The sequence below is a fragment of the Geospiza fortis genome, unplaced genomic scaffold (genome assembly GCF_000277835.1).
Source record: "Geospiza fortis unplaced genomic scaffold, GeoFor_1.0 scaffold72, whole genome shotgun sequence".
In the NCBI taxonomy this organism is placed as follows: Eukaryota; Metazoa; Chordata; class Aves; order Passeriformes; family Thraupidae; genus Geospiza; species Geospiza fortis.
The window spans coordinates 2,370,239-2,391,261 of record NW_005054338.1 but is presented as its reverse complement, the minus strand read 5'-3'; the positions used below and the strand labels follow the sequence as shown (position 1 = coordinate 2,391,261).

General features: G+C 39.0%; 2 protein-coding genes across 2 annotated transcripts in view; both read right to left on the bottom strand.

The window, feature by feature from the left end:
• CD247 (CD247 molecule) overlaps nucleotides 1-9,198 on the bottom strand; it is a gene marked incomplete at its 5' end in the record, with an annotated part of 45,582 nt that extends 36,384 nt beyond the window's left edge. Inside the window, 3 exon segments of the mRNA XM_031058112.1 lie at nucleotides 8,925-9,034; nucleotides 9,036-9,084; nucleotides 9,087-9,198. Coding sequence (XP_030913972.1) covers nucleotides 8,925-9,034; nucleotides 9,036-9,084; nucleotides 9,087-9,198 — 271 coding nt within the window.
• A 9,873-nt stretch (nucleotides 9,199-19,071) lies between these two features.
• On the bottom strand, nucleotides 19,072-20,722 carry CREG1 (cellular repressor of E1A stimulated genes 1). Its single transcript, XM_031058111.1, has 2 exons — nucleotides 20,540-20,722; nucleotides 19,072-19,257 (listed from the first exon to the last, which is right to left on the bottom strand). Exons 1-2 carry the CDS (start codon nucleotides 20,720-20,722, stop codon nucleotides 19,072-19,074), a joined length of 369 nt encoding a protein of 122 aa, XP_030913971.1.
• Nucleotides 20,723-21,023: the final 301 nt, after the last annotated feature.

The following is a 21,023-nucleotide window of genomic DNA, read 5'->3' as shown; positions in this document are numbered from 1 at the left end:
CCCTTTAAGCTCTGTTTTAAACCTGATATTTGTTCTACTACAACCATTATGTCTAACAAATAAACATTTGGCTCAGGATGTAAAAAGAAGAGCAAGCGAGAAAGGGGGCAAACTTGTTAGCTACTTCTTTGCAGCTGAGGAAGATAAAATCAGAGAAAAACACTTTGGAAAAGATGTTACCACAAGATAGGGCTGAAGGTTCATATCTGTAACTTCTTTAAGAGAGTTATAAGAAGAAAAAACGTTGTCTCAAACCTGAAAATAAGCAATTCTCCTAACTTCTTTAAGAGAGTTATAAGAAGAAGAAAAAAAGTTGTCTCAAACCTGAAAATAAGCAGTTCTCCGTTTCCATCAGGAGAGACATAGCTAACAGCAGAAACAAATACATTGTAGTGCAGCTGGGTTTTGAGTCAAGTAGTGAAATAACATCTGAATTATTAGGAAAAACGAGATTAATTGAATTGCATGAATAGGAGAGAGAAAATAATACTTCTGCCTAGTTCACTATACTAGAGACACCTGAAATTTAGGAGAGAATTCAAACCAAGATAAATTAAAACTGCTTCTTCTAGAAGTAAGTAATTTTGTGAGAGAATTTTGGGGTTTTTAAACGTTTGAGTCAAGGAGAAACACTTGGAGATGTGATCAGAATGGATCGCATTGTGGAAATTTAAAAAAAAGTCAATTAATTACTCCAGTTGGCACAACATTGAATATTTCATTATGTTTTAGGTAAACCACTTTGGAAAAAGAAAAGGAAAACTCTTGAAGATCTGTAGTTCTTTCCAAACTTTTGTGAGTGGACCATAATTCTGAAGTTACAAACAGTCTTCATCAGGACTTTAGATCACATCAAGACAGCCTCAAAAAAATTACTCTCTCTTGCAAACTTGCTGTGTTAAGAGAAAAAACAAACAAAAAAAACAGTGGACAATGGTGTGCTCTTTCCAATAAAATTAGGAATAATTTTCTGGAGAAAAAGAAATACGGATTGTCAGCAAACTGTACTGAGCCTGCTGCAGAAAACAGGGGACATCTGCCAAAATTGGGGATGGTTTGGGCTTTCAGATGAGGGCATTTTACGGCTCATCGGCAGTGAACGGCCACCCATCTGTGCCTGACCCAGATGGAGCAGGATGCAGCTCTGTGCCATGGGAATCAGCGCTCCCTGCACCACTCCGCTCATCCAGAACACGGGGTGCGGGTAGGCAAAGCTTCCACCAGCTCCCTGCTCCAATGAAAATGAGAATGGGTCCTGTTGAAAGCATAATTAAAATAATTTTATCCAAGAGATTTTAGAGATATTTTTTTCCTTTTTGGATGAGTATTCGGAGAGGGTAAATTTTAGAAAACCTTTCTGGTATATATTAGAAGCTCATTTTTTAAAGTAACCGGAATGGTTTTTGACCTGCTTGAAATCCAGATGGGTTAACCTTGCTTATCTTCTCTGGCTTGCTGGCTATAGTTATGCTCATAAAACATGCATGCTCAACTTCACATTTAAAAGATCAATAGTTTCAAGAAGTTAAAAATTAGGCAACAAGTGATGGGGTATAGTGATTCCCGTTCCCTACTCTGAAAGATTTTCTCATTTACTTTCACTAATTCTCTTTGAGATTACCACCTGCAAATATTTCATTCTTCCACATCACTCAACAGAGAAACCCCTCAGAAAAATTTAGGCAGAGAATTTACATGTCCTGAAAGAGACTGACAGAACCAGAAGCCCCTTACTAATGAAGAGGTGACTGATAAATAAGCAGGAAAAAATCGCAGGTAACAAACAAGGATGAAGTTAAATCCTTCCCGAGCATAAGCCTCCATTTAATTATCACATGGGTTACTTTGGTTGTGTTGCATTTGTATCTCTTCAAATTCCAACAGACTATTAAGTGCTGAACCAATATTAATAGCAAGATTTTTTAAAATTTCCTGAGCAATAAGAAAATTAAAAGTTGTAACAAAAAAAAATCAAACAGAAAAATGTACACTTACATTACTTCAAACAGCACTGCCTCCCTATACTTTTCTTGAAAATAATTTTATTTTAATTTGCCTTAAGAGTTTCTAGCCTATAATGACTTAGACTTTCAGAATGAGTTCCCCTCTGGACACTACCTCAGGTATTTTACCTCTCGGCAATAAATCATAAAATAACATAAAACAACAAATGAAGCTTGAACATTAGCAGCAAGTTGTTAAAAAGAAATACTTAGGAGTTAAACAGCATTCTTCCAAAATTTATCCAAAGATACTAAATTGCTACACAGATGACATTTTATGAACGGAGCAACTATTCTCATAATAATTCATAAGAATTATTTGTTTGCTTCTTAGAAACTGTCTTTAGGTAGAGGTTTTTTACAAGATACCAACAATATAGTATTCCTCTCAGTCTGTATCCCATCTTCCTTCTCTTAGAGGGTGATTATTAATCCAACTTGTAAGACTTATTCTATTTTTGCCATCTCCAGAAACACACCTGCACACATGCACAAAGTGCTGCTGAAATTACTTTACTTACTTTAAAGCCCAAAGTGATGACATTGTGCAAATCTGCATCATGGAGAGATTACAATCCATGAGAGAGAGGAAGAGAGGGAGAGAAATCCAAATTCCAGTAACACTTTCTTTCCTAGAGTTGGCTTCACATGGCTGGATGGGAAACTACATAAATAGCAACAACACAGAGTGGATCAAAACAGAAATAATTTCTGGTCCCAAAGACTTGATGTGGGATTCCCTGACTGAAGGTTGCTGATATGCAACTGAACAAATGACTAAATGTTGTAACCATTTTATTTTACAACTCCATATAATATGATACTCACTACAATTTTTCTTTGCAAATGTTTAAAATTCTGCTGCATTAATTGTGAGCTGCAAGATCCCAGCTCGGGAATCCAATTTATATATATATATATATTTTTTTAAAGGCATCATTAAAATTTTCAGCTATTTCTGAGTGACAAAATGAACATTTGATACCTAGAAATGCACAATATCCACCATTAGGAAGTTGAGTTTGCTGAGTGTTTAAAAAGTGACATTGTCAGATTATACCAAACTCTTCCTTCAGATCGATCTGCTCAGAAGTAAAATATTGGATGTTCAATTTTAGTTTGAGCTGGATTTTTACATCAACTAACTCAAAATAAATGTTTTGAAAACAAAGTACCTCATTAGTTTGAGCCCTGCTCCAAAATCCACACGCTCACACAAAGAGCCTCGATTTGCTCCCACCCATCCAGTGGTCAGCGCCTGGAGATTTTTCTGTTCTGTTTCCCCCAAACTTCAGTTTGCTTTGTGAGGAGATGCACACCATGGGGAATTGGAATGAATTTACAACACGGTGATGTGTTAAATATCTGGGAAGCGTTTTTATAAATATTTGGCTCTGTTTATTTCACGTTTTGCTGTCACACAAACGACAGCAACACTCTAAGTGAAATGAATGCAAAACACCCATGCTCTTGTCTGGAAGAAATTCATTATGATATTTGGATGAACAACCAGGAAAAGGGTTTTTAGTAGATTAGTCTTTATCCAATGGCCAGCCTACGCTTACTTGAAGTAAAACACCGCCCAAATTAGTACTCCCTCATTCATTTCCTGGATATTGCACCTTATTCCATTAGAAAAGCATTTCAGATCATTACTCTGATGTAAATAATAAAATTGATATATTTTTATTATACAAACTTGGAGGGGTCTTAGGAAATTTTCTCTAAGTGTTCTCTAGGTCAAAATGTTTCATGTGCTTTTTTTTTTACAAGGAAACTATTTTTAGTGTTTGTAACCATGAGCACTGCAGCATGCTATCTCCCCACCAAACATAGCAATTGCCCAAAAAAAAAAAAATTATAAGTGACAAGTTCTATAGCTAGTTTTCTCTTTTATTTTTTCTGGAGCCATGCAGGCTTGCATTTCAAGGTTAACTTACAAGCTAGAAAACATTACCAGGAAACTAGAAAAGTTTATTTGCGGTGAAAGTTAAGATTTTCACCTAAGACAGCAGCTTGAATTGTAGATAAATCATATACTCTGAGATTTCATAAGAAAACCAAACAAAACAAAATAGCCCACAAGTATTTACAAATGGCCACCCTCCAGACTTATTCAGTGTGTTTTGCTGCTGTTTATTCTATCATTTGTTGAAAATTTTCCAATCTTTTTCCCCTGTCAGTTTCCATTGAATTCTAATTCGGTATATATTTCACCTCTGCATTATCTGAGTTTTCAGAGAGTTGTGTTATCATCATGACTTCTCCTTCACTTAAAAAAATACAACAAACTGAAAAGAATGGTCTGTTACTTGGAAAAAGTCAGGATAGAGGTGAAGTTTTCACTACAGATACATCTCACGAAAGAAATAGGCCAGATAGTACAAGCATTTCATCAGGCTCCACAAGCACATCTTTAACATACTGCCATATACCAAAAGCACAGAACGATGGAAAACTCCAGAGTTGCTGTTCTTGTAAGGTTTAACAGATATATAACAGAGGATTAAGAAAAAAATACACAATGGGCTTCCAAAGGTTGATGGTTTATTCCTAGGGAACTTGTAGGACTTAAAATACTTCCAACCTACATGGCTCAAAGACTGAGGTGGCTTCTATCACTTAAGCAGAACTTGCACTCACCAGTGCTTGTGACCTCTGAGTCTGAGGAACTAGCTGGTTTCTACTTCTATTTTTTATAGTTATATTGGCAAAGGACTGAAAAAAGTGTAACTTCCACAAAGATGGATGTACCCACTGTTTGGGGCTGAACACAAGCATTTTGCTGTTTTCCAAGGCTTGTGTGTTTGGGTGAACGGATCGAAGAACTGCAAACCAAGATTTTCGTTTGCCTGCACATTTTATCTGTTATATTTGAAGTTATAAATCAAAGGACAGAATGGAGATAAATGTTTTCATTGCTTTCCTGAAAAAAAACCCTGCTTTGGACTGTCATACTTTGAAAGCTAAAAATACTATATACTTCTTAAAGGACCAGAGCTTAAGTTAATTAAGAAAACAATATTCATCCCAGTCTCAAAATATTACCTTAGACAACATCACAAATCAGAAAAATCTGCAAAATTTCATCTTCCCACAGACTCTAGAATAGCATAAATTGTTCTCTTAACACTAAAAAATCAGCAGTGAAACTTAAATTTATCTGTTGACCAAAGTCAGCAGAAGAGTGAAAAGTCAACAATACTCTTACGAGTTTAACATGCACACAGAGAAAGTATATACCTTCAGCAGAATACACATTTTAAGTATTTTTAAAAAGTTGCATCTTCCATTCATGCCATCTAAAAAATCCTCTATTTTCTTGCCAGAATAGCTGATGCATCTTACCTTTCTACATACAGTATAGACACTCAAATAGATGATTACTTGTAAAGGGGGAGGAGTAGTCGATGGTTGTTTGCAATTGTGCAAAAAAAAGCATTTTTTTCTTTTTTTTTTTTTGAAAAGGAGTTTGGTTAGAATTTGGAAAGAGTTAGGAAATAACCCATATTTCCTAATGGAAATATGCAAGGGAAAAAAAATTATTTTGCATGCCAGTCACCATTCAAAGTCTGTGTGAACAACAGAAAATGGTTGTCAAAAACATTCCTCACATGAATATTCATTTAGACACCAAATTCTTGTCCCCTTAAGCTGCTAGTGAACCTCCTTTTTTAACTCCACTTTGGCTTTTTATCCACATGGTCTTACTTAAGAAGGACACAGAGAGGAAAAATATAAATATATTCTGCAGATAGACTTCTGTATTTTGTATATCTTTCCCATCTAGTGCACAAAAAAAAGCAAAAGGAATGTGATCATTAATTTGTTACCTCACTGATTAGGAATTCTGCTTGGAAGGGTTAAGCTAGAAAGCACTTGCTCTGTAACAAGCACTACAGAATTGAACATAGCACTGCAAGGGCCCAACAAATGTCTCTTTACAAAGAAAGGCTACATTGCCTACATTTTGTTCCATTCTGCCAGTTCATAGGGTTTTTTCCATGAATTATTAATGAATCATTGTGAACAGGCAGCAGAAATAAAAGAAATAAAACATGTAAAATTAAGCCTTTAAATTTTTTTCCCCCTAGGTGTAACAAGAACGCAGCTCAGAGAACGTAAGCCAGTGCATAAGGACACGAGGATGGTATAAAAAAAATCTGAATTTACTTGTTTGGATTCCTCAAACCAGCTTGTAAACAACTCCTAGTTTACAAATCTTGTCATTTGCAGAGCAGCTAAATAATCTGATGAGAGGGAAGAAAAGAAGTAATGGTAAGACCTATTATTTGTCCCTGAACTGACTAAAAAAAGGCTGATGGCATCATGGTAACCCAATGGGCAGGAGAGAGAGATATGCAGAGCAAGAAACATCTGGTAAAGACCAACACTGCTGTAGTTTCCACAAAGTTAGCAGAAAACAGAGCACTGTCCAGTTCCATTTAGCAGACAATTCTGAGAAAAGTGGCTCTGTAAAGAAGTGTAGAACTGGGGAGGGCTGTTCTTAAATTCTTGCACATACATTTATATACACGCATGTGGCGTGTGCTTGTATAAATCAAAGCATCATCTCATCAGCCTTAAAAAAATAGGGGGGCAACTCTACAGTATTGCTGACAGGACTATTTTATTGCTATCAAAGTCTGTCATGCTTCAGAGCAAAAGCTGTGCCAACTGTATGAAGGTTTTTGCCATTTTAGTTGTGATATTCAGGTACAAGTCTTCTAATATTCTTGTCTCAACAAACAACATGACTAACAAAGTCATCGGCTCATAATTAAAATTATTACTTTTCATGGATTATTTTACAGAGGGTTAAAGGAGTATCTCAGCTAGATTTCCAGATGTACACTTCTGTGCCTTTGAAGAGGGAAAATAAAGAAAATTAAACCTGTATAGATAAAAATGTGTAATTGAAAATGTGAGATGCCTTCCCTCTGTAATTGCTCAAAGGCCAAATTTGAGCATTCTGAAATTTGTGGTCTGATGCCAATAAATTCAAAGCCTGCATCAGAATTCATGGCCCATATCTAGAATTATTGTAAACATTTTTCCCTCATGCCTGATGTATTTACTTCAGAACTCAAAGATCAAAAAGAAAAGCTTTGCAAGTTCCTCAGTACTAATCTTAGTGGCATCTTTCAGCTGCCCTTTTAAAGAATAAGCACAAACACTTTATAGTGAAGTGGAATTAACTCTCTGTGAGAAGGAATGCAGCTTACTGAATCTGTACTGAATCTGTCTGAGCTTGTTTCATGAAAAAATTAAAAGTTATTTCCCTAGAAGTCCTTCTAGAAGTGAACTCTGAGAAAGCTTGAAAACACTCTAGGCAGCAGAAAATCTTTCTGCTCACAGCTCTGAGCTAAAAAACCCAACTGTTTGGTCTCATCGTTGAATGAAATTCATGACAGAACTTACATTTTCGCTTTTGTCTATTCTGTATCCATAATGTGGCAACAATTCCATAAGTTTTGATTTATATTTCTTCTATTTTACCTACACTCTTTGGCTAAATGCTGCTATACTTCAAACTATTATAGGTATCCAATCACAAATACTTGCCCTGAAATCCACAGGCAGCCACCTCCAAATCAGTGACAACAGTATCCCATTCAAAACTTGAACCATTTATTCTTTGTGAGTGTGAATACCCCAGGAGCTTTGCACCAGAGACCTCTGCAAGCTGCATCACATATTTTTCGAACTTTTCTGCTGAAAATGCACAAATAGGAGCCTGAACCACAGACATTGTGTGACAGGTTAAAAGGGAGGAAATGTAAAAAGATGGTTTTGCAGATGGATTTTGACCCAAAGTAACGTTCATACTTTTGTAGCTTTACATGCATCTGTGGATACAGAGCAAGGCACAAAATATGAGAAGTGTAAAGTACAGGATCATATTTGGGTATCAGAAAGGGACAGAGGTTCCAGAGGTTGAAGGGAAGACAAACACAAATCATGGCCTGCCATGGAGCATAAAACCCCCTCAAAACCCTCCTGAAAGAAAAACCTCACAGATCACCAGGACTGGTTCCACAGCATTAGAAAGCACCTGCAAAACCCTCCTCTCATCCCCAGAAAACTTTCCAATAAAATGTTTGTGGCAGTCACCCAAGCTCTTGAGGATGCTGGGTTTAAGTACAGCCAGAGTATACACTGAGGGGGAAAATCTTCCAGAGGATTTGGCTCTAACACAAGCTCAGATGTGGCCTATGGCACATTCACACCTCACCTTATGCCTTTTCCAGACGTAAATTTTGTTGCCCTTTTGATCTACTATGCTCCTAAAAAGTAAATTCCTCCTCCTCAAGCTTAACATGACTTTGAAGATCTGTGCACACCAAAGCTGCTCCGCTCAGTGCCCAGGCGGGGCCGGCCTGTGCGCCACACAAATAAATAACACAAAGGAAGAAATGGCTTCATTTTGTGCTGTGCCTGGTGGAGAGGAGCAGACGGCAGGGACGTGAGGGGAAGGGCCCTGCCCTTTTGTCAGCACCTGTGCCCCATTTCCCGCCTGCCGGCTCTGCTGTGGGCCACAAACCCGCAGCCCAGCTCCATGAGAAGCCTCTCTATGCAGCTTACTTTGTGTGACAAATTTTCCATCACTGCCTCAAACCTCCCCTTTGGAATCGCAGGGAAAGCGGCCCAGGTGAGGCCTGGGAGCTTTGTTTAGTTACTGTTCATCTGTGGCGTCGCTCCAGCAGGAGAAGGGCCCCTCATCCCATCCTTCCTCTTTATCCCAGGCCAGTTCAACACAGCAGATCCCCCTCCTCCTTCACAGGGGGGCAGACGTGGCTGAGGTGCTCACACAGACACCTCCTGCTACCAAAATGGTGGTGAATCCACCACAGAAACGCCACAGCCTTTCCTCAAAAGAGCTTTACAGGAACCCCTGGCAAACCCAAAGCCCGCCTTTACCTGTGGCTGGGAGCTGGGCCTGCAGCGTGGCAAGGATGGCGATCCTCCTCCACTTCATCTTGCCAGGCCAGACAGTCATGGGAACGGGAGAGAAGAGGAAGAAGAAGACGAAGAAGCTCCTCCTCGGGCTGTGCTGGTGTGTGGCCGCCACAGGAAGAGTCTCAGCTCCTATGAGGGCTTTCGGAGTCCACCTGCCGGCTTCCTCTGCCTTCACAGCCTCTGACTGAGGGCTGGGGTTTGCCTTCTTGGTACTGATGTTTGGGGTTTCCTTTGTTATTCATCCTTTTCCTCTCTGCAAGATGGCTTTTTCTGTGAGTTGGGTTTCTTTTCCACTTTGTCTGATGGCTCCTAGATCATCCCCACTTAGCTGCTGCTGATCTCTTTCTGGTATCAAATTCGACCTGACTTCAAAAAGGGGTTTATGCAACTATTCCCAGTGTGCAGCACAGGACATAAATAGAAATTTAAAACAGTAAGTTATAGTCACTTTTGAACAATATAGTTGTCTAAACTCATAAAAATATAAAACTCATTTCTAACTCCCACTTTGTAAGAAATCTCACATTATCGCGCTTTGATTATATTTTCACTTTTTCATTAATAAATGAAAGTTCATTTTAGACAACCGTGAATTAGAAAAGCTTGCAAACGTAGCTTAGATAAACCTAATGGCTTAAAGCTCAGCCTCACTCCCATCAAAATACATCTGACTCAACAGATCACTGAATGTTTAATGTTTACAACAGTAATACTAAAAATGCACTTGAGGAGCAGAGCTTAGGCTGGGAGGAAGTCCAAGCATCTAAATGCAGAATTTTTTTTTCTCCTGTCTCTGATTCTTAGAAAAGAAAGAGGAATGTGCATCCCCAGGAGGTGCAGAAACAGATGATAAAAATTTCCCTAAAGTATGGCGGGATGAGAGTTACTGTGCACACAAAAAGGTAAGGCTTTTGAAGGCAAAGTAAATTGAAGTTCTTGGACAAAATTCTTCACCTTGCTGTCTTGAGTAATAAGGCTAATACATGGATAAAAGAGTCTCTTCCTTCAATTGAATAAATATATACTGTGCCAGTCAATACCAAAAGTACTAGACCCTAGTAGTAGTCTAGCACCAGGTGTAATAGTGCAGCATACCCTTCTGTGATACCGAGTCTCTGCTCTCTCCCAGCCCTGGGGAGGGTTTTCTTTGTGGCTCTTCTACCCCAAAAGCTCCAAAAAAAGGCTGGAGATGGGCTCTGACACCACCAGGCAGAAAGCAGAGCACAGCCCAGGAGAGCTGCCACGCACTGAACCTGAACAAGGGGTCATTAGCCCCAGAAATGGCTGTGCTCAGGTACACGTTCTATATTCCAGTGCAAGCTGGATAAAGCCCTTTCTGTCCACATCTCTGTGTGACAGAAGATTGGCTGAAACAAGGAATTAGTGAGCAGAAAAAAGACCCCTGCTCTCACTGCTGGCTGCCTCAATCTCACTGGTGCCTTATCCAAAAGCTGAAATATCATCCTAGTTATTGATATTTTTGGGTAACGGTGTTTCCAGAGAAGCAGATGGCACTGCTCATCACTATTCCACTGACCTCTGTCTCCTCCTGTTATTGATCATAGCTTCTCCCTCCGGCAGAAAGCCAGCAAATTATCACTTTGAATAAAGAGCTGAGGCCAAAGGTAAGGAAAAGAAATGAAGAGCTGTGTAAGAAAGAGAGATTAATAGCAACAGTAGGCACACTGGGAGAACAGCAGTTGGGCCAGTGTGTTTTGATGTCTAGATAGGGAAAGGTCAGAGAAATTGAGTATATGGACTTCACTTGGAAGTGTGGGTAGAGTTGGAAAAAGGCTTTGCATGACAGTGCCCCTAGAAATTCCCACCTCCCCATCCCTCAGCTTTTGAACTAAGGCAAGCTTATCATTATCCAAATATAATCAAAGTATACAGAAGAGCGCTCATGCTTGTATTATGAATTATTCTCACAACAAGCATGGTGTGGGAGAGATGCAAATCACATGCAGACAAGCAGTAGAGGAAAAGATAAAGGGGAAGTGGTCTCCTCTCTAGGAAAAAGTTTTTCAGTGTTCATAAGGCTTGCAATTCTACCACGAGGAATGGTTTGCTTAGAGTGTCACCTTCTTTTCAGCCTTTCTAGTCTTTGCATTTCCAGGAGCTACACAGCACTATAAAAACTTCAGCACCTCCTGCCCACATTGTGCATTGGCCAATCTTGCAAATGCACTTCTACCAACAGTTTAAACCATACTGATGTTTCAGTTTACTCACTTCAGTCAGATTGTAAGGACTTTGTTAACCCTGGACTAGAAATGAATGCCAACCCTTGTTCAGCTGAACCAGCAGCAATTTTTCTCAATACAGACAAGGCCACAGTGGAAATATAAAACCCTTCCTGCTGTGTTAAGAAAAGCTCTCAGCTAAACTTGACTCTTCATCTAAACATATGGGTGGAGGGAAGCACATTCTCAAGAATTACCTGCACTGGGAAGACTGCAATATTTGATCTGTGGTTCCTGAAACAGAATGGGTCAGGGAACTGAAGTGGTCCCCAAGTACAGCTCAGTGTGTTTAATGCTGGTTAAGGTGCAGCTCATTATCCATAAGGATAAGATCTTTCATAGAGTAGTCAAGGCATTCAACTGGTTCTGTGCATCCATATGCCATCCTTTCTCTGGACACAAAAAATCCTGGAACAGCTCTAATGCAAGGGGCTGATTCATTCCCAGAAGCATTCCCTTTTCACGCTTACTGGTTATGCTTTGACTGTACTATAAAAAAAAAAGCAGCAGGGTTTGCAGTTTTAACAGGAAATAAATGAAAACTAAAAAAAAAAAACAAACCCACACCACAGTCAAGCTGAGGATTAAAAAAAAATATATAACTACACACTGCCCTCTGGCTCCTGTATTGCTACCACAGAGATATGCCTGTAATCATCACTGCAGACTGCTGGGATTGAGAACAGGTCGGTTATCAGGAGCTCTCCTAAGCCTATTTGATACAGTTAACACTTGCAGGCAAAATTAATTCCTACATCACCTGATGGAGGAGCTGGCCGACTTCAGAGATGTGAGAATCCAGACGGACTGCAGAGCCTTGCCCCTGGTCCAGCAGGGAGTGATGCTTGCAGTGCCATAATTAACTCAACAAGTATTAAAAACCTTTCTGAGATGTTCACACAAAGATAATGGGTGTTAAAAAAAGCAACAATTTTCACTGGTGAGCAGGCTGTAGCTTCCAGCCAGGCATGCCACTCAGCCTAAGACACTGAAAAGAAATGGTCTGCTGTTTATAGTGTATAAGCCCACAATTTTTATTGATAAAATGTTGGAGACTGACAGTCCTACACTGCTTCACTGCATCTCAATGCACTGTAGTGCCTTACAGTGCAGCTTCGATTTGCCATAATTGGGTTCAACTGTGCTAATCCCCTTGGAATGCAGCAATTAATACTTATTTAGTGGTAATGGCTGCATTCCAAGAGGATTAGTCCCTGCCCTGCACTTTTGCCAGCAAATGGAGAGCTGGAAAGAAGACAGTGTCTAACTACAGGTCTTGCTTTGCAGCTCCCAACAGGGAGACAGAAGGAGTTGCTCTTGCTACAACTCTGCCCTTTGTGCATGAAAATACTGCTTTTCCAAGGAAAACCCACCTGACTGTCACTACTCCTTGCAGCTGCATCGAGCAAATAGAAACCCTGACAAGTGCAACAAGAAAAAAACCCCAAACATAAAAAGGGGCACCTGCGCAGGATCACAAAGACAAATATGGCCAGGAGTGCATGTTTCCTGTGGGAGATTATAAACAGGCCCTGATGTACTGCAAAAACATATCTCTATTCATTATTTCAGGGATTTTTGTGACTGGCAGTTTCCTTTTTCCTGCCATGGTCTTAAAATGTTCAGTGCAACAGGGTTTGTGGAAACCCATAAAGGAGTTGTTACGAGAAAGTTAAAATGCACCCTCTTTGAATGCTCAATTTTGAGACTACTGAATCTGTAATATCCAATTTTTCCCTCCCCAGTGACACTTTTATCATCTGCTCTGGATTTTGTTGTTGTTAATGCACTCAAGAGACCACTGCTTGTATCATATTTTAAGGAGGAGGAACAGTGCTTCTTTTCTTTTCAGTTACTCAAGCTACTCTCCCTGGCATCATCAACAACCCTGTTAATTGCAGGTGAATTTCCCCAATTACATTGCAGCATATGTAGAAAAATTCTGTGACCTTATCACTACGCACATGCTCGAAATGCTCTTTTTAATTATAGAACACCTTCAGTATTTTCTTGCATGGCTGTACAGAATATGACTTATCAGGTTATGCCTTTGATTAATATAAAAATATTGAAAAGCCACATTTTAAGGTCTGTGGCAAGCAGCTACTTCTCCTTTATTCTCCTCCCCTCTTTACCCCTAACACACACCTCTTCTGCATGTTTCAAATGCTTACCTGAGGAAAAACTTAGTTAAATTAACTGAAATTCATTTAAGAATTTAAAACAAATCAAAAATCCAATTCGTGCTTGATTAGGCAACTGTTTTTTTGGCTAAAAGACAACAGGAAATTAGTGTGCAATGTTCCTATCATCATACAATGCAGGGTTTGTGCAACTATTTCTCCATCTTATCTCTAAACAATTGCGACCACCTTTCAATCTAGAAACAGTTACTTGTTAACACTGGAAGATGTTTAACAGGTTTTATTGGCATAAAAACATTATAGGAACACAAATTATCTTCAATGTTTTCACATAAATATACACGCTTGGATATGCAATTACACACTATTTCTTGACACTGTCTCTTTCTGCCCCTTTGTACACACACACCCTCTGTCTGGTTTTGTCAAGTTACTCTGTGCTTGTAGCAATCACAGATTTATTTTAAAAAGCCTTAAAATTAATTATTCACAGATTAAAAACAAGTAATCTTATTCTTCAAATAAAACATTCCTGTCATCTAAGGGTATCAAGATGAGTACAAGTATTTTACATGAGTGCTACAAACTGGTATCTACATTTTTATAGGTATGGGGAAGGGAAAAGTAATCATGCAAAGTAAATTTACAATCTGAGTCAGTGACAGTAGCAAAAATAACATGAAGTTGTTCTAGACCTGTGGGGATACACTGACAATACTACTGAGGTCAAGGGAGAGACTGTCCTCTTTCCACAAGACCCACAGCAGCTGTTGGGCCCACCACCAGAAATGTGGCATCTCTTTTGTTTAAACTGGAGAAATTCTGTGCAAAACTAAGCCTAGCACTTGCAAGAATCAGAAGCAAATAGTAATGGGGAATTTTTGAGGCTTTTAAAGGGTATTAAGAGTTAGAGGAAGAAAATAACTGAGAATCATCATTGCAGCTATCAGGTTCTTCGATTAAACCTAATATCCCCTGAACAATACAGAACTGCACCCTCTCTGGTACTAGCTGCATACCCTGTCACACTCAGCCAGGGCACTCCAGCTCTACAATCAGCACTACTAATGAAACTCAAATTTTCAAGATATGACTTTTTAACCTTTAATATATACGAACTAGGGTTTGTTTCCTCTCCCCAGCTCACAGTTGTCATGACATTTATAGGAGCTTGCTAGCTTTGAGGTCAGACTCGCCATTTCAAATCTGAATCCAACAAAGTAAAAACAAATCTGACAAAGGCAAGTACCCGGAAATGTTACTTAAGCTTTGTTTCCACAGAAAACCAATCTGTGAAGAACATTAACCCCTACACCCAGAATTAATACAGCCTAATCTTTTTACACACCAATTCAACTTAGAAACTTTGAGGAAGCCTCTAGACACAGTTCTTAAGTCAAAGAGCCCTAAGAATAACTGCAAGAGGCTTGCATGAGAAACTCAAGGGCTGAGCTCCCCAGCAGAGAAAATACAATTATTAGAGAGAACTAAGCAGAGAAGCTGGCAAGGAGGGCAGGGCAGTGGTCTCAACCCCAAAAGAAGCAGTCCCACAGTACCTGGAGAAGAGCAGAGGTTGGGTGACAGTGACCAGGGTCAGCCACACTCGAGTCAGACTTCAGGCCAAGATAGTGGGACTGAGCAAGCAACAAGAGCCTGAGCTCTAACACAGCCCTCATGGAAAAAGGGGAAGCTTCAGGATTTTCACAGCTCTGCCTCATCACCCAAACACCTGCACATCATCAGGGCAGCCCAAACCACCGGAGGGCAGCCTGGGGCCACTTGAAGAACCCAAGATTAATTAATTAGCTGTTGGAAATTACAAATCAGAGTCAAGTGGTTTAATTCAGCTCATAATAAGCCTAAACCAAAGCATGGTCACCCTCTCTCTGGATTTGACAGAAATAACCATTGTTGAGTCTGGAGCCAGCTGCTCCCAGCCGATGTTCCGAGGCATTCTATACCTGTCTCCATTTCCTTTACTAGAGTTACTTAATTTAAAAACCTTTAAATCATTTTCATGGATATTACTTCTGAGCTCTCCATAGCACAAAATGATTACAAAACACAAAAAAATGATGAATGCTCCTTTTTTTTTTGCAGCCAGCAGGCTGCTGTGTTTATGGAGGGAAGCATTCATAATGTAAAGCACTGTAGAAAAAGAATTTGTTCATATTATGCCCCCGTCGTTTGCTTTTCCAGCATCTTTGAGTTATGATGAATTCAATAACCACTTTTAAGTATTAAACATTTAACACTCCAGCCGAATGTAAGTCTGTGGCACCCTCTTGTGTTCAACAACAATATATCACTTCATTGTATTTTATCTCGATTCAATGTTTTTGCTCAGGAAAAACCTTTGGCAAAAAAATTAATCCATCAAGTTACGAGTAACGCTTTTTGTGTTAGTCTGATACTCTGCTTGACCTACCTCTATTTTATTGTGAAAATCACAGGCACAATAATTAACAGCTAAGAAAGTAATTCCAGAGAGAACTGAATAAAGGATTAAATGAATACTTGATATATTTAAGATCTATTGTGTAATGGTGTTGCATTGCATAATGATGTTGCAAGAGCCTACTGGGCACAAGTCCTCCATTTAAAACACAAGAAACAAATTGAAAATCGAGAAGTAGGAACACAAACACATCAAAAAGCAAGATCAATAGAAGGAAGAACATGTAGTAGGAAGCAGAACATGACAGGCTGTGATTACCCTTATTAGATTCCCAGCTAACAAACATCCTGTGGCTTAGTGAGGCGCCTGCAGTTATCCCGTGTCAGATTCCTGTGAGTGCAGGTGCCTCCCAGGTGGGGAGGCTGACTTCACTGCTGCTGACAATGTGCTCAGGTACTCCAAGCACGCCCTGGCAGAGGATACACACAGAAATCAAAACAGATTCATTGCTTACAGCTGTATCAATTGATTATACTCAGCCTCTTCTGTTCTAAGCCACAGTATTACTCCTGGATGGCAGGAAAAAAGGAAACATCCTCACAAACAAATTCCTGAATGAGCTGAACAAAATGAAGGTGAGCACAGGGAAAAGAGGTGAGAAATAGGACCAGCTGATGACTTTCTTGGGTTGGATGATATACAGTTGTTGCAGTAGCATTACAAAACTGTTTTAAGATCTTACTGTTACCAAAAAAGGCCCTTCCACTTCCAAAGAGAAAATACTTGGGAATTGATAGTAAAAGGAGAACGCCAGAAACAAAGCCAGGCTTATTCTACACCAAACCCTCAAGTGAAAGCAATACTTTTGAAAGTGGTGTACTGGTTTTGGCTGGGATGGAGATTTGGGTTTTGTGGTTGGCGTTTTTCTGTCTTAGTTTGCTTGGGGCTATGTTTTGAATTTGTGCTTAAAACAACCTTGATAACACACCAATGTTTTATTGTTTACGCAATGTCAGGACCTTTCCTGCTTCTCACCCTGCCTTACCAGCCATGGAATGTGGGGGTGCAGAAGCAGCTGGTGGAAGAAGGAAGTTGGGGATGTGTGGAATGATGGCATTTGCCTTTGCAATTTTTCATTTCACAGCAGGAAAGCATGTGAAGTACAAAGACACAGATTTAAACCAATGAGGGGAAGGCAGGTGTAAGTAGGGACATTTCCCCATTAATTCTAGCAAGAATGAAAGACACCAGAGAAACAGTAAAACAAGAACACTGAAAAGAGAGTGCTTGTATGAAAGAGAGCAGGAGGGAGAGAATAATTCTGGGACATGCAATAAATAATACTTGAAACCACTTGTCAAAAAATATTTTAATTTTAACAAAAGCCCAGCATCATCAGTCTCACACATCAGAAATTACAGGGTTACATGTAATGCAGTCAGGTGTCCTCAGAGAAAGTATTGAGTCCATGACAGAGATTCAGTTGAGTTTTCACAACTGTCATACCTTATATAATTTTTTTCCAATTTCACATTAAATATCAGTTATTTAATAAGTTATGTTGTTACCTATTCAACAAAAAAGGTTTCTCTATTTTAAGGTTTTTTTTAGTCCTAAATTAGTTTTAAAATAGTAGAACAGTACCAAATAGCTTCCTTCCCCTTATGAAGAAAGAACTCTTAATAAGTTACATAAAAATACTTTCACAAATCATCCCAGTATCTGTGAAAAGGAGTGATATAACGACAACATTAAGATATAGGGATCTTACATGACAAATCCCACTGTTCTATATATCAGCCTCCTCTAAGGAGTCTAAATTCTTTACTTAGGTCAACTAGGTAATATTTGCTCACTGTAAAATCAACTTGTTTGTTCATAAATACTTTTTTAGTGCTGGTGAACTCAGCACAGAACAGATTGGAGAGGATGTTAAAAAGGTTTTTTTTTGTGGTTAGGTGTAACTTACTTTAACACAGAAATAATTAAGCACACCTTTCATTAATTTTCATTGTCTACAAATCATGAAAAATTTGTGTCAAGTTGTATTGCTTCTTTTTCATTCCTGAGTTACTAATCCAAAATTGCTGTCTAAGGCTTCCAGACCCCAAAATCTGCTCAGTTCTGCTCTTGAGGGGCACAAAAGCTGATGAATTGCCATTTGATTAGATTAACAAAGCTGAGTATTTCAGAATCTCAGTCAGAAAACATTTATCCTTCACAACATTCTCACTGAATTTACAAGACACTACTCTTCTTGAGTCAGATATTTTAGGTACTACTGATCTGCTTCTATTACAGAGTCAGGGCACATAATCAGCTGAGGAATTACCCAGAACTCATCCTGAGGTATAAGTACAGCTGGCATGAACACAACTGTATTCTACAGCACATTCAACAAAACAGAAAAATGGCTCAAAAAAGTGAGTTTATCAGCGTGCAGAGAAAATTCTTAACAGGATCTGGAAACTCAGCACATCATTTGCCACTGTAATACAGACAATGCTTTCCATTCCATCAGCTGAGCCATCCTGTAGAACTTCACCATAAAGTTCTAAACTAAACTGGTATTAAAAGTAAAATAATATTGGACAGTGCTCAGAAACATTATTTAAATAAGGCACTTTAGAACTGGACTAATCCTTTAGATTCCAGTAAACACAACACTTCTGAATGCACACTGTCAGACACTTTTCCAAATTCACATCCAGTGAATAAAATTTAGTTATTGCTTATGCACAAAGATTTTTCATTGTGACACAATTCAAGTTAGTGAGAAGTTAAATCTGCTTCATAAGGGTAGTACATGCTCATTAACAATGCAAGGTGTTTGATTTATTATATTATTAATTCAGCTCTACATTACATAGAAAAAAATAAATCTTTCATGAAACAGCCAAAGTCATTCATTTCCATATCAGCATCACCAAGGATCTTCTTCCACCTACAAGGAGTAAGAATAAGAGTGAAATGAATGCATAATTCATGTTGACTGTGCTAAAATATATTTGAAAGTTTTGAAGACTTGGTTTTATGTAGACAATAGAAGACAATTTCTTCAAAATCATAAGGACAGATTCAACAGCAATTTTCTTTTGGAAGTATCAGCAATATTGCTGTAATCCCTTTAATAAAGCTTCAGAAATGCTGAAGAGTCTCACTACTATTAATTATTAGACCAAAACATCATCAGTCTTGCAATTAATTCAAACAGAGGACAGTGACTGTGCCAGTTCTACAGGAGTCACTCCTCCCTGTTACCAACAAGAAGTTTACAGGTGTGAAATATAATGAGAGTTAGCCTTGAAAAACTTCAGTACTTACTAAGGCTTGACACTGTAGTACTCTTCTGGTGTCACAATTTTCAATCCACCAAAGTAGTCCAGGACCCAAATATTGGTGATGTTGAATTTGGCAAAGAACCAATTGTGATCCTTGGGCCAACTTTCCATTTCAGGGTGGCGAGTGAATAATGCTTTTTTGGCTATGTCTGCTTCTGAATCATTCACCTGAACAAAAACCAGGAAAATGTTACAATAAGATAGTCAGGTAAAGATGAGTTTTAGCTAAAAAACCTCTGCTGACTGCAATGTGTTTTTTTAGTCCAGCCATGTCTTGTCCCAAGGGGCTCATTTCTGTGGCTGAGGCTGCTCATCCTCAGCGTGGTGTGCAAGTGTGTGAGACAGGCAACACTTACAAAGTAGTGGATTTCAACATTAAATCAAAATGCTGCTTTTAGAGTTAGCATGAGCAAGAGAGTATTTCATCAACATAAGAATAAGTCTTTAAACAAAACACAAAACAGAGAAGTATGGATGTTAGGTGAATTATTATAATGTGATGTCTTAGGTGTAATTTCGCCTCCTCTGCACGTGCTCATTCAAACTGACAGAAACAGATACAACTGTGCTCAGAAACACACAAACACAAATGGGATGGTATAGCAGAATCTACAGAGAAGGAAAGCTGAAAAGTGTGATGGCACTTAATATACAATGTGCAGATATTTAAAGGGCGAAATCAACCATTTAGAGCTCTGGGTATAGAGTAAGAAAAACCACCCAAATAAAATCAACTCCATTATTAATGATAAACTCAGGAAAGCAACTACAAGACTGCTGAGTGCCATGTGCAAATATCAGAGCTGTGAAAACACCAAATAAGAATGAGGCTATCAAGTAAGAGAGTAGTGATGACTAGTTCTCATCCTCAATCATTATCCCAAATAATGGGATTAGGATCTTCAATGAGTAACACATGCAGTTCTCAATTCCTCCTACAAGACACCAAATACTGGTGCACAAAAGAACACTGCCCTGGCAGCAATGCCACCAGATCACACAATGCACACTTTTTGTCTATAATATCTGCAACTTTTTAGCTCAGGTTAGTATTTACTCCAACAGAGTCTCAGAAGCAGGCATGTCACACTGCTTGAACCAAAGAATTTAATTGAGCAAGAGAGATGTGAATGAAATACGAAGGTTTTTCCAAAATAATGGCCTCAGACTTCTTAGTTTCAGAACACATTAACAGGAATTTGGGGAGATTTCATGCATTATTGTCTCCCCAAATTCCTTGCTAAAAGCATGTCAACAGAGCTCCTGCAAAAGTCAAGGGTTAACTCTTTTTCCCTCACACAAACTACGAGCTGGCCTTTGGGTATCACAGCACACAACACCTCAGCATATGCTTCTGCGCAGAATTTCTCACCTTTCTCCTCTCCCTCCATTAAACAAATCTGTATTTGATGCACACAACCCTGCCCAGTGCCAGCTTTCAGCTGCTCACCTTTACAATGCTCCCAACGAAGATGATGTGAGCACAGAGGGGGTTCTGGGGATCATATTTGTGCTTCCTGCAGTAAGGAGTCTGTGCCAAAGACACAGTCAAGGAGGCATTTGAATTGACCTGAAATGTAAGAAGTAAGATAAGAGGTTTATGCTTACTTTTCTTAAGTGAAAAAAACGTCATACCCACCACATTTTGAGCTCTTGGTATTTTATTCAGCTCTTGGTACTTTATTCAGCTCAATAATACTGGCAGAAAGAGCAGAGCTGTCACCACCTTTCCCTAACTACATCTGAAAGGCTCCTTGGGCGAGCTCTGAATCTGAAATAAAGCCCAGTTCAGAGGTGTGCTGAAGCTTGTTAACATAAAATGCAAACATCACAGAACAAGACTCCTTAAAACTCTGAATTCAGCCCACCTATTTCACATGCAAATGATGATCTATTACAATTTACAGACACACAGGACAGTACAGAAGACAAGG